Here is a 13,392-nt window from a genome sequence, read left to right on the forward strand (position 1 = left end):
GTGTGAGGCTGATTTTCAGATATGACAGCCACTTACAGGAATGCTGCCAGATACAGCTGTTTAAAAGCCTTAATAAACAGCAAGTCAATACTAATCTTTGCCAAATTAATCTTTTCCCTGACAGCCCATCAGAGCAATTATGTTTGGGCTTATTGTAAACATACAATTGTCAAACAGGGACGCTCCAGACTTTAAAATACTGTAGTTTGGTTCATACTCTTTCTTTAGAATGGTATTTTTTGTTTTCTCTGTAGTATCGTAAGTCTTTCCATTTTATTTTCTAGTCACTGTTCTTTTCTTCTGGCCTCATGTCAGTGTGAATAAAATTTCACTTTCAAATGTCTTTGCTAGCAAGCTGTTAATAAAATGTGAAATGATTCCTGCTGGTGGGCTTCATTAATTAGGCGCAGCTCTGACCGTGCTGAAATATAACAGGTCATTGTTCTCAGTTGTCTCCCATCCGTGAACAAGAACTTCATCTTCACTTCTTCTCATCTACTACATTGCAGGCTGGTGTTGGATACAAATGACAAGATGTTTGGCTAAGTATGAAATGAGAAGACAAAGTCTAATCTCTCTGTGTACATGTAGATTGCCAAGTGTGTCTAACTTGGGTTTGAAGTTACCTCTTCCTCCCGCGGCTCCCAGCCTTCCTCCTCCGTGGTTGGTGAGGTTAGGGGGGCTCCCCATCCCCTTTCTCCAAGCAATGGTCTTGTGTACAGATTTGGAGCCTTTTTTTTTTTTTTTTGTTAGGAAAGGTTTTCCACACTGGTAATTGGTTCCAAATAAAAGTAGAGAAGTTACCTTTGAAAATCCTAAAAAATAGAACCAGGAAATACAGTCTTTTCCTTGCTTCACCAAGTCATACTAACACTTGGTAATTAGAAAAGAAAATTCAGTATCCTGTTCATCAATAGTTTAATTTAGAATCCATGAAACTTGTCTCCTGAATGTTCTCTCTTGTGTTTGACACCCTACATGTCTAGCACCTCTTTTCTCCCTTCTTATTTTCTTGGTGAGACTAGTGTGTATTAGATCTTTTACTTTTGTCACAAATAGAAAAGCTCTTGTTCAATTATCTAGGCCAAAAAAAAATGGCATAACTCATTTTGAAATTCTTTCCATCTTTTTGTAACCCTAGGTTTTTAATGAAATATTTGCATCTTCACTCTTAATGCTTGCCTGTAATATCCAATTCCCATCTATATTTAAAGAGCCTTTAAATCATCAAGAACACACCATACAATTCCTGTTGAGGATAATTGGTGATGTTTTATTGATTTTTCTTTGTATCATTGCATTTTTTTTGTGCACCTACTGTGTGCTACGACATTCAAAGTTGTTTTGGAGATAAGGAAATTGTTGAATTTCAGGCAGACAAAGAGATTTGTACCATGGGGTGACTCACATGAATTCAACCATTAAGCGGAAGGGTGACTTAGATTCAGAGGTTAAACTCATGATATGAATTTTTCTCCTTGCCTTGCCACTATTTTAATATTTAATCATCAGCAAAAGAGATGAATTTTCTGTTTCTATCCTTCCTTGAAAATAACAATTATGGGCGGGGCGCGGTGGCTCACGCCTGTAATCCCTGCACTTTGGGAGGCCGAGGCGGGCGGATCATGAGGTCAGTAGATCGAGACCATCCTGGCTAACACGGTGAAAACCCGTCTCTACTAAAATACAAAAAATTAGCCGGGCGCGGTGGCGGGCGCCTGTAGTCGCAGCTACTCCGGAGGCTGAGGCAGGAGAATGGCACGAACCCGGGAGGCGGAGCTTGCAGTGAGCCGAGATGGTGCCACTGCACTCCAGCCTGGGCGACAGAGTGAAGACTTCGCCTCAAAACAAAAAAAAAAAAAAAAAGAAAATAACAATTATGGGTAGGCACGGTGGCTCATGCCTGTAATCCCAGCACTTTTGGGAGGCTGAGGCAGGCGGATCGCTTGAGCCCAGGAGTTTGAGACCAGCCTGGGCAACATGGCAAAACCCTGTCACTGCAAAATATAGAAAAAAATTAGCCAGGAGTGTTGGCATGCACCTGTGGTCCCAGCTACTTGGGAGGCTGAGGTGGGAGGATTGGTTGAGCCCGGGAGGTGGAGGTTGTGGTGAGCCAAGATTGTGCCACTGTATTGCAGGCTGGGTGACACAGTGAGGCCCTGTCTCCAAAAAAAAAAAAAAAAAAAAAAAAGGACAATTATGAGTGGAATAAGAAAATGCAGGCCAAATCTCTATTTAACAAATAAACGTGAGGACATCTATGTTTAACCAAAACTTTCTGTTCCAGCAGATAACCTATTTACAACAAATGTTCACATGAAATTTTTCATTAAAACAAAGAAATATGAATGGCTATTGGGATTTACTGGTAATTTAAAATATTCCTTGTTTAATATAACATACCTGTCTAGGACTCATTCTAAGTGGGGTACCTTGTAAACAAACATAATTGATTATTCCTTTGAGCATTTTCTCCTAGGACTTTGTAAAGTACTTCTAATTCCATTTGAAATTACATATCAAGTTATAGTCAAAACCCAATTGTCTCTAGTTCCCACACCTTTTGGTTGAACCACATGAAATTACCATTTCGCAGATAAAACAGGCCAAATATTAGCAATTTCGTACAGTTCAATCTAATCACTTTTCCAAGGAGTGGGACAACTCTTTTGCAAAAGGCAAGAGATCTATAGAAAAGGGATTGGTTGTTGATGTGCTAATTTTAAGTCATGCATTCATAAGTTTAAGAAATATCTTAGTAATGAATCTGAGCCAGAAGATACAGTTGACCCTTGATTAACAAGGGTTTGAAGCGAGTGAGTCCACTTTTGTGCAAATTTTCTTTCGTCTCTGCCACATCTGAGACAGCGAGACTAACCCCTGTTCTTCGTCCTCCTCCTCAGCCTATGCAATATGAAGAAGAGGACGAAGAACTTTAGGATAATCTACTTCCACTATTGACACTGGTCAATAACATTTATTTCTCTTCTTTATGATTTTCTTAATAACATTTTCTTTTCTCCAGCTTACTTTAGGAATACAGTATATAATACTTAAAACATACAAAATATGTGTCACTTAACTGATTATGTTATCAGTAAGGCTTCTCAACAACAGGCTATTAGTAGTTAAGTTTTGGGGGCATCAAAAGTTGCATGGGCATTTTCGACTGCATGGGTGTGGGGAGGAGTTGGTGCCCCGACCCCTGCATTGTTTCAGGGTTGACTGTACTGCTTTGGTGGTCATGGTTTCCTATGGACTGCTTGTGGTCCATGCAGATAGGCCTCTTTGCCTTTAACACAAATAATAAAAGGAATCGCAGAGACCAACTTCATCCTTCGCTATGTTCACTAATTTGACTAACTGGAAGTCATTATTTGACTCATTTTGCCTTGTCAACTCGGTCACATTTGAATGGGAATCAGGATTTTGAATTATTATTTCTTAATCATTTCTCGATTATGTTAGAGACACACCTCAACCCACTCCTACACACTCTCGCAATTTTTTCTTTTCCTAATCAGCTATAATTTTGATTTTGGTGTGTTGGTGAAGAAATCTGTTGTCCCACTATGCTCTTTTATCTCTCAGAATGACTTTATTGGTGGTCCTAGAAATCTTAGGAATGCTTCAGCAGAGAACTTGACGTGCACTCCCACTGTTCCTCTCAGTTACAAGCTCCAAGCCAGGGCCTGGGCTACTGTGCCCAGAGTGGATTCTGGCTTTCTGAAAGATGGGGATTTCCTAGGCAATAGCTCACTGTACCAGAGCCTCAGGTTGGTGAGAGGGCGTTCTCAGAGTTTCAGGAAAGAACGTTTGTGGCCATGGCAGCCATTAACCCCACTCTGCTCGATCACTTCCACCATAAAATTTATTTGGGATTTCTCATCTGACTAGGCTTGCTCTTTAGAGACTGATGGATCACCAGATAGAATACGGTCACGCATAATAACAGTTTTATTGATGATGTGTTTTCTTTTATTTACATTTGCTTTTACTGTATTTGGTATTGAATTTCAACACTCTCTACCCTGGTCGCACAGCTGCTCTAGAAAAGCTGTAAACAACACGGCGCTGTGCTTTCCTGCACAAACCGCCTGTCAAAGTCAAAGCTGCTCATTCTCCTCCCAGTAATTACCTTCTCAGTTTAGACTTAATGCAAGTGAAATTTTTACTTTATCATAATATAATAAATAAAAGACATTAGTTAATTAGTAGTGCTGGTATATTTCTAAAATACTAAACAGACAAACAATAAACTGTGAACTTAATCACATGAGTTCTTATACAGTTTCAAGACAGGAAAATTAGAGCTCTCAGCTACAGTCATTTTAATAATCACATGGATCTGCATTATTTATTAGTTATTACATGCTCAAGTGATTCAAGGTTGTACAATGCCTAAAATCATTCCAAAGCAAGCATACCTTTTGTCTGTTTAATTCTGAGTGGATTACATATGCATATATTTGTATTTAGTTAAATTGCTAACTTTATTTCACATATTCCAAGAAAGAGACATCAGCCATTCCCTTGATTTCCAACCAGACTTTCTTGATATGATCCCCTAAAAAGGAGTAATCTGCTAGCTTTTTTTTTCAATGTGAAAGCTATGCAAGCCCTCAGGCAGATTTTCAAGCACTTTTGGTTCCCTAGCAAATCTCTGGTACCTTAAGAATTCTCTTGGAAGACCCAGGAATTCTGGAAAGAGTAGTAGCTTGTAGAGGCACAAAAGACAGCAAGAATGTCATTTCTATCAACAGCTTTCAAATTTGGATGGCTTTCCCTTTTCTTTTGCTGTCTGGTTACTCACCTTTCATTTTTAGATGCTTCCCTTTCACTTCTTCCAGCCCCTAGTTCAATTCTTAAATGCTTTCTGGATTTTGTGAAAAGCATGCAGCTTGAGGAAGTTTGGTTTGACTTTTACTTTTTTGCGGGGAGAGGTGGGGTGGTTCAGAATTGACTAGAACCAGCTGAGAACCAAGAAGCAACCCTTTTAAGATAGAGGACCTGTCTGTTTGTTTAGTCTTGGAGCTTGTGTGACTTGGAGGGCAATTCCGTTATATTGTATGAGGAAATAAAGTTCTTAAATATAATAGTTTTTTGTTTGCATCAACCAAAGAAATGCAGAAATAAGGACTGGTTACTTAAATTTGCTGCTAAATGAAAAGCAGGTTTGGCTTTATTCATGTTACTGTAAAAACTAAATAATAAAGTATTCACACCAAGCGTGAATTTTTTTTTTTTTGCCAGCAAAAGTTAAAACATCAAAGAAATCTCTTTCAAATACTAACAAATTTACTTACAAACACCTATATTTATTATTTCATAAATAGGCGCAACAGGTTCCATAAAAAAAGATTAAATACAGACACAGTATGAAGAAACAATAAGACAGAGCCATATGTAAAGGTTATAATTTAGCTGTTTCCAATCTGTTTCTGCATCTAATAAAATACCAGGTAAGCATTTGGCAGTTTTATACATAAAAGGACTTAAATGACATTTACTAACCATTACACAAAAAGTGATACAAAAAAGCAATTTTTCTGCAGTACAAAATAAATGTGTTTGCGCTTCCCTTAATACTAGTTTCTTTTTGTCTGATCAATGAGACAAAGCCAATTTGTTTTTAAATTAAAATCACTTGGGAATACTTTTTATTTTCAAATATTTTGAAAATATAGAACTATTAGTCAGTTGTTTTAAAAATGAAGTAAAAATATGAATGTTTGCCAATTTAACCCCTATTGTGAAATCAATAAACTGGAATGAGCCAGTTTCAATTACAATTTAGCTACAAAAACATTCACATTTTATACTCTAGGAGAGTGTAACATAGATGCTATTTACAAACTTGCTATGACTGCTACATCAAGCCATTTAAAAAGTCTTTAGTAGTTTCATATAAACACCCATTATGAAAACCAATGGAAAATCCAGGACTTTTATCCGAGACATCTACAGTTGCTAAGGCAGTTACTAGAGCGCAGCACTTCACAGCAAAAAACCAACATAAAATCTGAATGGTCCAAATTTCCTTCAGGGAAGAAGAAAAACAATGTCCATAAAGGATTAAAAAAATAATAAAGAAGCATGACTATTTCTTCCAGAGTGGGTGACCCACAAGCTCAAATGGTCCTAAGTGCTTAGCAACTTGTATTTTCTAATAAAATGGAGAACTGCCTTGACTGTACAAAGCAATCCATGGTGAAAACACTTCCCTGAATTCCTCAGTGGAAAGAAGAGGTGTTCAGACTCTCAAGTAAGGTACAGTGCTTTGTCCCTCTGCATGCCCCTGTATGAAGAGAAAAAAGACAATTCCTTGTTACAAGTCGTTCTGAGCTACAGGTGACAATGGGGGGATGGATGGCTTTGAATTATTTGCTCCAGCTTGAGTTGTTCACTGGGAAAGTGCAATTAGTTAACCTACATCTGAAGTGAGAAGTGAGCTAAAGGCATTTATTCTTGGAAGAGCTAGAAGACTGCTCAACAATTTCTGGTGTCTTCTGCCTTCACGAATGTGAAACTATCCCGGATCATGTTTTTGGAAGCAACAGAACGATCAACTAGGAATGATATCATGCTATGAGTGCTGTCCACCACCAGGTGGCGATGACCACCCGCTTACCCACTACTGCAGTAGTCGTTATTCCAGTCCACCGGCTGTGGGGGAGGATTTCTGCACCCCGAACGCACATACTCCATTGCTTGGGTGACAACTTGTGCAGCTGTAGATGTAGGATTGATAATAGTCTGATAGTCGGGTTGAAGAGTAAATCCCTGAGAGGGAAAGCAAGTCCGTAAATAAGGATCAAAATGCATTTTAAGAAGAAAAGCACCTAAATATTTATTCATTCTTTGCAGACACACTAGGCCTCTTGCTTCTGTCTCTGCAAGGGCAAGCCTGTCGGAAGAGCCCAGAAAATTTAAAACAAAGGTAGAAAAGAAATGTCCACAAGTCCATTCTTTTTACCTTTCCTTCATTTAATCATGTGTCAGAAAACCTTTAATTAAATACCCTTGAGCAGATAAATTGAATTGAGAAACAATTTCAAATATAGAGGAGCCAACTAAATCAAAACAAAGGGAGAAGAGGGCCTAAACCCCTCAAAGTTTATGTTTTCTATCAAACGTAAGGATACATTAATAGTTAATCCCCAGAATATGCAACAGAATCTTTTTTGAAGGATTCAGGCAGCAGGTGGCTGAGTGTTTTATTAGACTACACCTATTCACATATTGTTCTCAAACCCCTTTTTCTTCATTCAGTCACAAAGGGACCATCTGCTTCTTCTTTTATTTGTATTTCTCCCTCAGCTAAAAAATTTCAACCAAAGCTTTTAAACAGTTGTTGGACTAATATAGAGAAAAGAGATTCAAAACAACTTGCCATTGGAAAACACAGGGAGGGAAAAGTGTACGACAGAGCAAATATTTTTTAATTGAAAAGTCTATTAACTGGCAAACAATAATCAGACTTCAGGAAGATTCTGCTAATACACTGGCATGGTGAAGTGTTGACTTTTAATCCTAGCGAAGCTATTAAAAATTCAAGGACAGAATCTCTGAAGTATACAGCTATATCTGGTAAACAAAAAGCATTCTACACTAAGATTTATTTTTAGATTCTCTGGTGAATTCAAGAGCCACATGAGCAAGCTTTGCTGGAAATGACCAAAAAGGCAACTTAATTAATCTTATGGTTGTCTCTGAAGCAGACTCCATCCATGGTTTTAACCACTAAGAAATCAAGAGATTAAAAAACAAACCATTCTCTATTTACTTGGAGAAAGCTTTTGAAGGCATAATATTGGTGAATTTTCACTTTTAAAGAACTCAGCAGGATGATGGGAGGATTGATTTTTAACTAGGGATACCTCCTTAGACTTTTATTCATGTTTGGGTGTCCCTCGTGTAAAGACTCGAAGGCACCTATTACCAAAGATTCTAATTTCTCATTATTCAGTTTTAGGTATTAGGTTTATTTCCCATTCAAATGATAAAGACTTCCAGCCAACATCACCACTGATTCCCACACGAACTGTGGACAAAGACAAAACTCTGAATGATTGGAGACAAATCACTGAAGAATGGAGAATTCAACAAGACTGGTTACTTGATCTCACACAGACTAAAAGAAATTCACAGCTTGCTTAAGGAAAATAAGTTTGTCTATGTAGATGTGACCTGTTCCTCAAGCTGTAAATATCTTCCAAAATATTTCCCTAGTGTCTATTTCGATGCTGGGCGAAGGGCAGGAGAAAACTCTCGAGAGGAGTCTTGTCTTGGCTTCCTTTATTCAGCCTCATCACAAGGCTGCTGTAAGCATCTTGAGATCAGAGAGTGTTTCAAATACTTACTGGGTATTCTCAGGGCCTTGCCCATAATAGAGGCTCAATAAATCATGCTTTTTGTAAGTAAAGTTTATTGCAGACTGATGCTACTGTTGGAAAGGTTCAGGGTATATAAATGTTTAAATGTCAGGGATTTCCTATCTTTTTGTTGTTGATAGAGACTGGGTTTTGCTCTGTCACCCAGAATGGAGAGCAGTGGCATGATCACAGCTCACTGCAGCCTCAAACTCCTAGGCTAACGCAACCCTTATGCCTTGGCCTCCCAGGTAGCTAGAACTACAGGTGTGTGCCACTATGCCTGGCTAATTTAAATTTATATATATATATGTATATGTGTGTGTGTGTGTGTATATATACAATTTTTTTTTTTTTTTTGTACAGATGGAGACTTGCAATGTTGCCCAGGCTGGTCTTGAACTCCGGGGCTCAAGTGATCCTCTTACCTTGGTCTCCCAAAGTGCTGGGATTATGGGCATGAGCCATTGCAGCCAGCTGCTATATTTTTAGTGTAAAGTTCTCCATATTGGATTTCTGTTTTGTTTTGTTTTTGAGACAGGCTCTTCCTCTGTCACCCAGGCTGGAGTGCAATGGCACCAGCTTGGCTCACTGCAGTCTCCACCTCCTGGGCTCAAGTGATCCGTCCACCTTAACCTCCCAAGTAGCTGGGACTACAGGTGCTGCCACTATGCAAAAAAAATTGCTAAATTTTTTTTGGTGTGCATGTATGTGTTGTAGAGACAGAGATTCTCCAGATTTCCCAGGTTCATTTCCAATTTCTGGGTTAAAGCGATCCTCCCACCGTGGCCTCCCAAAATGCTGGGATTACAGGAGTGAGCCACCATGTTCGGTCTCCATATTGAATTTTTACACAGTTGACAAAATGTAACCTAAAAGGACAAAAGTCTCAAAAAAGAAGTAGTCGAGAATACATGGACTTAGTTGATGGTGTGGAAACATATGAAAAAGCAAAAACAAGCACACACACACAAAAAACAAGCACAAATAAACAAATCCATCAACCACGCAAGAACGCCCACCCCCTTTTGCTGCCTTTCCCCACACAAAGGCAACAGAAACCGCCATTTTTTCCCCATGAATGAAAATAGTTCCTCAGGTTGTGAGAAAACATTATTAGTTTAAGATTAAATGAGTGACTTCAGTTTACAAAACCAAAATTATGTGTTAGCTACAAAGTTCAAAGATTTAAACTTCAGCTAACTTCAATGTCTGTTTTAAGAAGATCACTAATATCAAGGACCAAGAAAAATACAAGCAAAGCCTGAAGTAATATTATTTCACATTATTTTACTTTCTTTCAATTTAGAAAATGACACATACTTCTGAACACTATAAAAAGAGATGCTGAGGTCAAATGTAGCACTCAGTAAATATTGATTATTGGTGTAAATATGAAACAACATGATGATATACATTTTCTGAAAAAACGTTTGCTTAGTAGTCTAATTAAACAAGACTGAATATTTTGCATTTTAATACTCAGGAGAAAAATCGCCAACTGTTTTGTAGCATGCCTGGAATTTTAAATTTCATTTTCTGGTGCCAGATTGAAATAAAAATAGGAAACATGATAAAGATTAATTTGATGTCAGAAGGGACATTTGCTCTTTAATTAGATTTCTGCAGCCCTCGCAGTTTTGTTGTGCCACCAGAGCAAGTCCGAAAAAGCCTGCAGCACAACCAAACAGTGATCCTCATATCCACACTTTACTGGGAACTAATTTCATTTCCTGCCTGTCTGGAGAGGTATTTTCAACAGGCATCAATGTTTTTGTCTTCACAACTGATTTATTCATCAATCTCAATGTGATTTTTTTAAAACCTTTAAATTACACCCAAATCCTAAAGCAGCTGTTTATTACACAAGGAAATTGAAAATCTGTCTGTGTGATATCATACAAAGATTTTTTTCTTAAGTTTATAAAGGAAGTTGACAGATATTAATGATTTTTTTCTCTTGACCTCATTCGACAATCTCATGAGCAGAAAAAAAGGAAGAAAATTGGACAAAAAAAAGCAGGTCCATGGTTTCAGTGTATAAAACATTATTCTAGAAAAAAAATGAAACTATTATTCCTGGTGGACTACACAATCATTTTTGTAGGATACATTCATTTTCAAAAGGATAATAAAATAGCTAAAGTAATACTGGAATATGAGACACTATTTTAAAAATACAGTTGCTGTTAACTTTCTTCTCTCTCTCTCTCTCTTTCTCTCTCTCTGTCTGGTGTTTGGATATGTCCACATGGCTCCCACATGGGGAAGCAAACATCTTCAAGATAAAGGTGTTTTGAATGATGAATCAGGTCGGATTTTATCCACAACTCAGGTCTGCATCTACAGGCTGAAGACTAACTGATGACTCGGATGTGGGCCCCAACAAACTGTGGCGGTGGCAATAAATGAAGTGACAGCGTGGAGGGGAGGTGGACTCCCTTTTTGATCCTGATTTTGGGATTATCAGTTCTCTGGGGATACCAGTCCCCGTCACCTGCAGGATCCCACTCCAATTCCCTGCCCTTGACTCTGACCTTGCCCCTACCTCTCTATTTCCCTGCTTCCCACTGGCCTCCTTCCCATCTCCTAGACAGGCCATGCTCCTCCCCAGATTGGCTCTCCCAGCCTAGAGTCCCCTTTCCTGGCTGCTGCTGTCTGTGGGAACGTCCTCCACACCCTTCCCACTTTCCAGTATTTAAAGCATACTTCCTCTTCTCATCCTTCAGGTCACTGTGCCAGCCCTTGAGAAGGCCTTCCTTGTCCATCCCAGCTAAAGGCTCCATCCTTCCTCCATGCACCCTGAAAGTCTGGAATTCTGTCTTCCAGTTTTATTTGTTTTCAGAAGACCTTTGTTATTTGTTTATCATATCACCACTGCCATCCCTCCCCTGCCAACTCCACGGGGCAGGGGTCTCATGACTTGTTCTCACTCATCACTCAATTTCCAGAGCCTAGACAGTGTCTAGCACATGTTAGGGGTTCAATTAAAATTTTTTCAAATCAATTACATTTTTAAAAACTTCCAAGGAATTGAAATTGAAATTCTACTAGCTGATCTTTAATTCATTCTAACAGTGAAACACTTTTACTGCTTATTTGTTTGTCCCTTTGTTCACTACTCAACAATTATTTTGACTACTTACCATGATCAAGGCATTGTTAAAAGAGTTCTTAGTTAATGTAGTCTTTGAAGCGATTTACTCTCCATTTTGGGTTTATGCCATTTGGGTAAATTGTAATTAGGTCTTTCCATCTCAGCAAGCATACTTTTTGGGATACACTAACAGAACTGACTTAAAGGATGATGAATAACTTGTCCAGTGTAATCTGTTCTATTTTTTCTTATACAGTTAAGATTCTATATGGAAAGACAAATCTCTTGGATTTTTATATGTGGTCTTATGTAAATCTGAAATATTTGAAAACTATTCAGGATCACAGCCATATCATCCAAGGTGTTTGTGTTAGCATAAATAGAAAAAGTAATCATCTCTGAGTGATAAATCAGAGAAAGGATCTCCTCTGCACACAGCTCCAGCCCTCAGCATGGTGAGGAAACTGAATTTTTGTTTTTTTTCCTCTAGAAAGAAACAGCCCCCAACTATAGTGCTGTAAGCAAAACATGGGTCCTTAGCCGGGCAGCACCCTCAAACAGATGTCAATCATCCAACCAAAGGTGGTGTCTTCCAAACCATTAATTCTTCTTACAAACACTACTGGTTCGTTAAGATGCATGGATACCCAAGAATGTTCCTTTAATTGAAGTTGATGTCTGATGGGAAGAGTGGGAATTTGCCCCTAAGAATATAACTCGGTCATACGCCTCTTAAGACAAGGCAGGGTGGTGGGAAGTGGCTTTCTACATACTCTTCTTCCCCAGTGAATCAACAACTGGTGTGCTGGATGCAGATAAGAAAGTTGTCATAGCTTTAGCAGTATCTTTGGCTTAGGGACCAAGAAAGACTTCAGTAAGAAGATGAATCCCTTTGTTCTCCATAACCATTTTGATTTGAGAAGTAACCAGAATTTAAAGATCCTTTGAATTCTTAGGAGATACAGGTTTTCTCATATGAAAGAGTTAAGAGTCCGCAAGAATCATTGTGAATGAGATGCAGCAAGTCCTTAGAATTCAGCCTCTGAGTTTTGAACAGACCTGGGTTTGAATTCCAGCTCTAACCTTATGAGCATATGACTTAACTCTGCCAAGCCTCAGTGTCTTCCTCTAAATGAAGATAATGCTAGTACCCGCACTGTAAGTTTTCTGAGAATTAAAGAAGAGGGGGTATATTAAAAGCATTGGGCTTGTTACTGTGAGCTCTCAAAAGTCCTGTCAATAATAATAATAATAGTAATAATAATAATGAATTGGGGACTACGTATATTTGATTTCTTTTTCTGCCTCTCCTTCCGCTCCATCTCCCCAGTCCAACTAAAGATTTGAATTCCACAGAGAGGTAGGACTTCAATTCTACAGGAAAGCTGTGTTTGCCTTACATCCTTATAGCTTGGAGAACAAGAGAGTTCTCCAATTGGAGTATATAAGTGATACCTGCATTTAATGTGATTTGTAGTTTTTACTTTTATTTATTTTTTAAAAAATTATATTCAGTCTCCATAGAGACTATAAAAGATTGCCAGTGTCAACTATACTGCGAGTTGTCATGGCAGGGTACTGGGAGAAGCTTTCAATTGGCAATAATCACATCTCAGATAAACTTCATTGGCTACGATACAGCCACTGCGCAAAGCTGCTTTTATTTTTTAAAATAAAATTTAAAAAATAGTTTTAGGATTTCAGGATGCCTTCTGTTCAGTTTAGTTTATATTGTTTGAGCCTAATTTTCAAATTTTAAAATAATACCAAAATCCAAAAGGAAGATTTGGTTTCAAAGAAAAGTTAAGCTAAAATTGCACACAAATGGTTTCAATAATCAGGGAGTGGGTAGGGAGGCTTCCAAACAGTCTGTGTTTTTCAATTTATGCAGAAGCCAGATATCCATTTTAAAATAAAACTCTG

General features: G+C 38.2%; 1 protein-coding gene and 1 non-coding gene across 2 annotated transcripts in view; both read right to left on the reverse strand.

Annotated features, from left to right (window-relative positions):
• Positions 1-5,872: 5,872 nt before the first annotated feature.
• The window catches only part of TOX (thymocyte selection associated high mobility group box), a 310,963-nt gene continuing 303,443 nt past the window's right edge, over positions 5,873-13,392 (reverse strand). The window contains 2 exon segments of the mRNA NM_001261489.2: positions 5,873-6,298; positions 6,632-6,783. Of these exon segments, the coding sequence (NP_001248418.1) occupies positions 6,262-6,298; positions 6,632-6,783 (189 nt within the window). The 3' untranslated portion in view covers positions 5,873-6,261.
• Positions 12,985-13,125, reverse strand: LOC114680550 (U4 spliceosomal RNA). Its single transcript, XR_003732754.1, has one exon. It is a non-coding gene; the product is annotated as a U4 spliceosomal RNA (small nuclear RNA).

This window comes from Macaca mulatta, chromosome 8 (assembly GCF_049350105.2).
Source record: "Macaca mulatta isolate MMU2019108-1 chromosome 8, T2T-MMU8v2.0, whole genome shotgun sequence".
NCBI classification, from domain to species: domain Eukaryota; kingdom Metazoa; phylum Chordata; class Mammalia; order Primates; family Cercopithecidae; genus Macaca; species Macaca mulatta.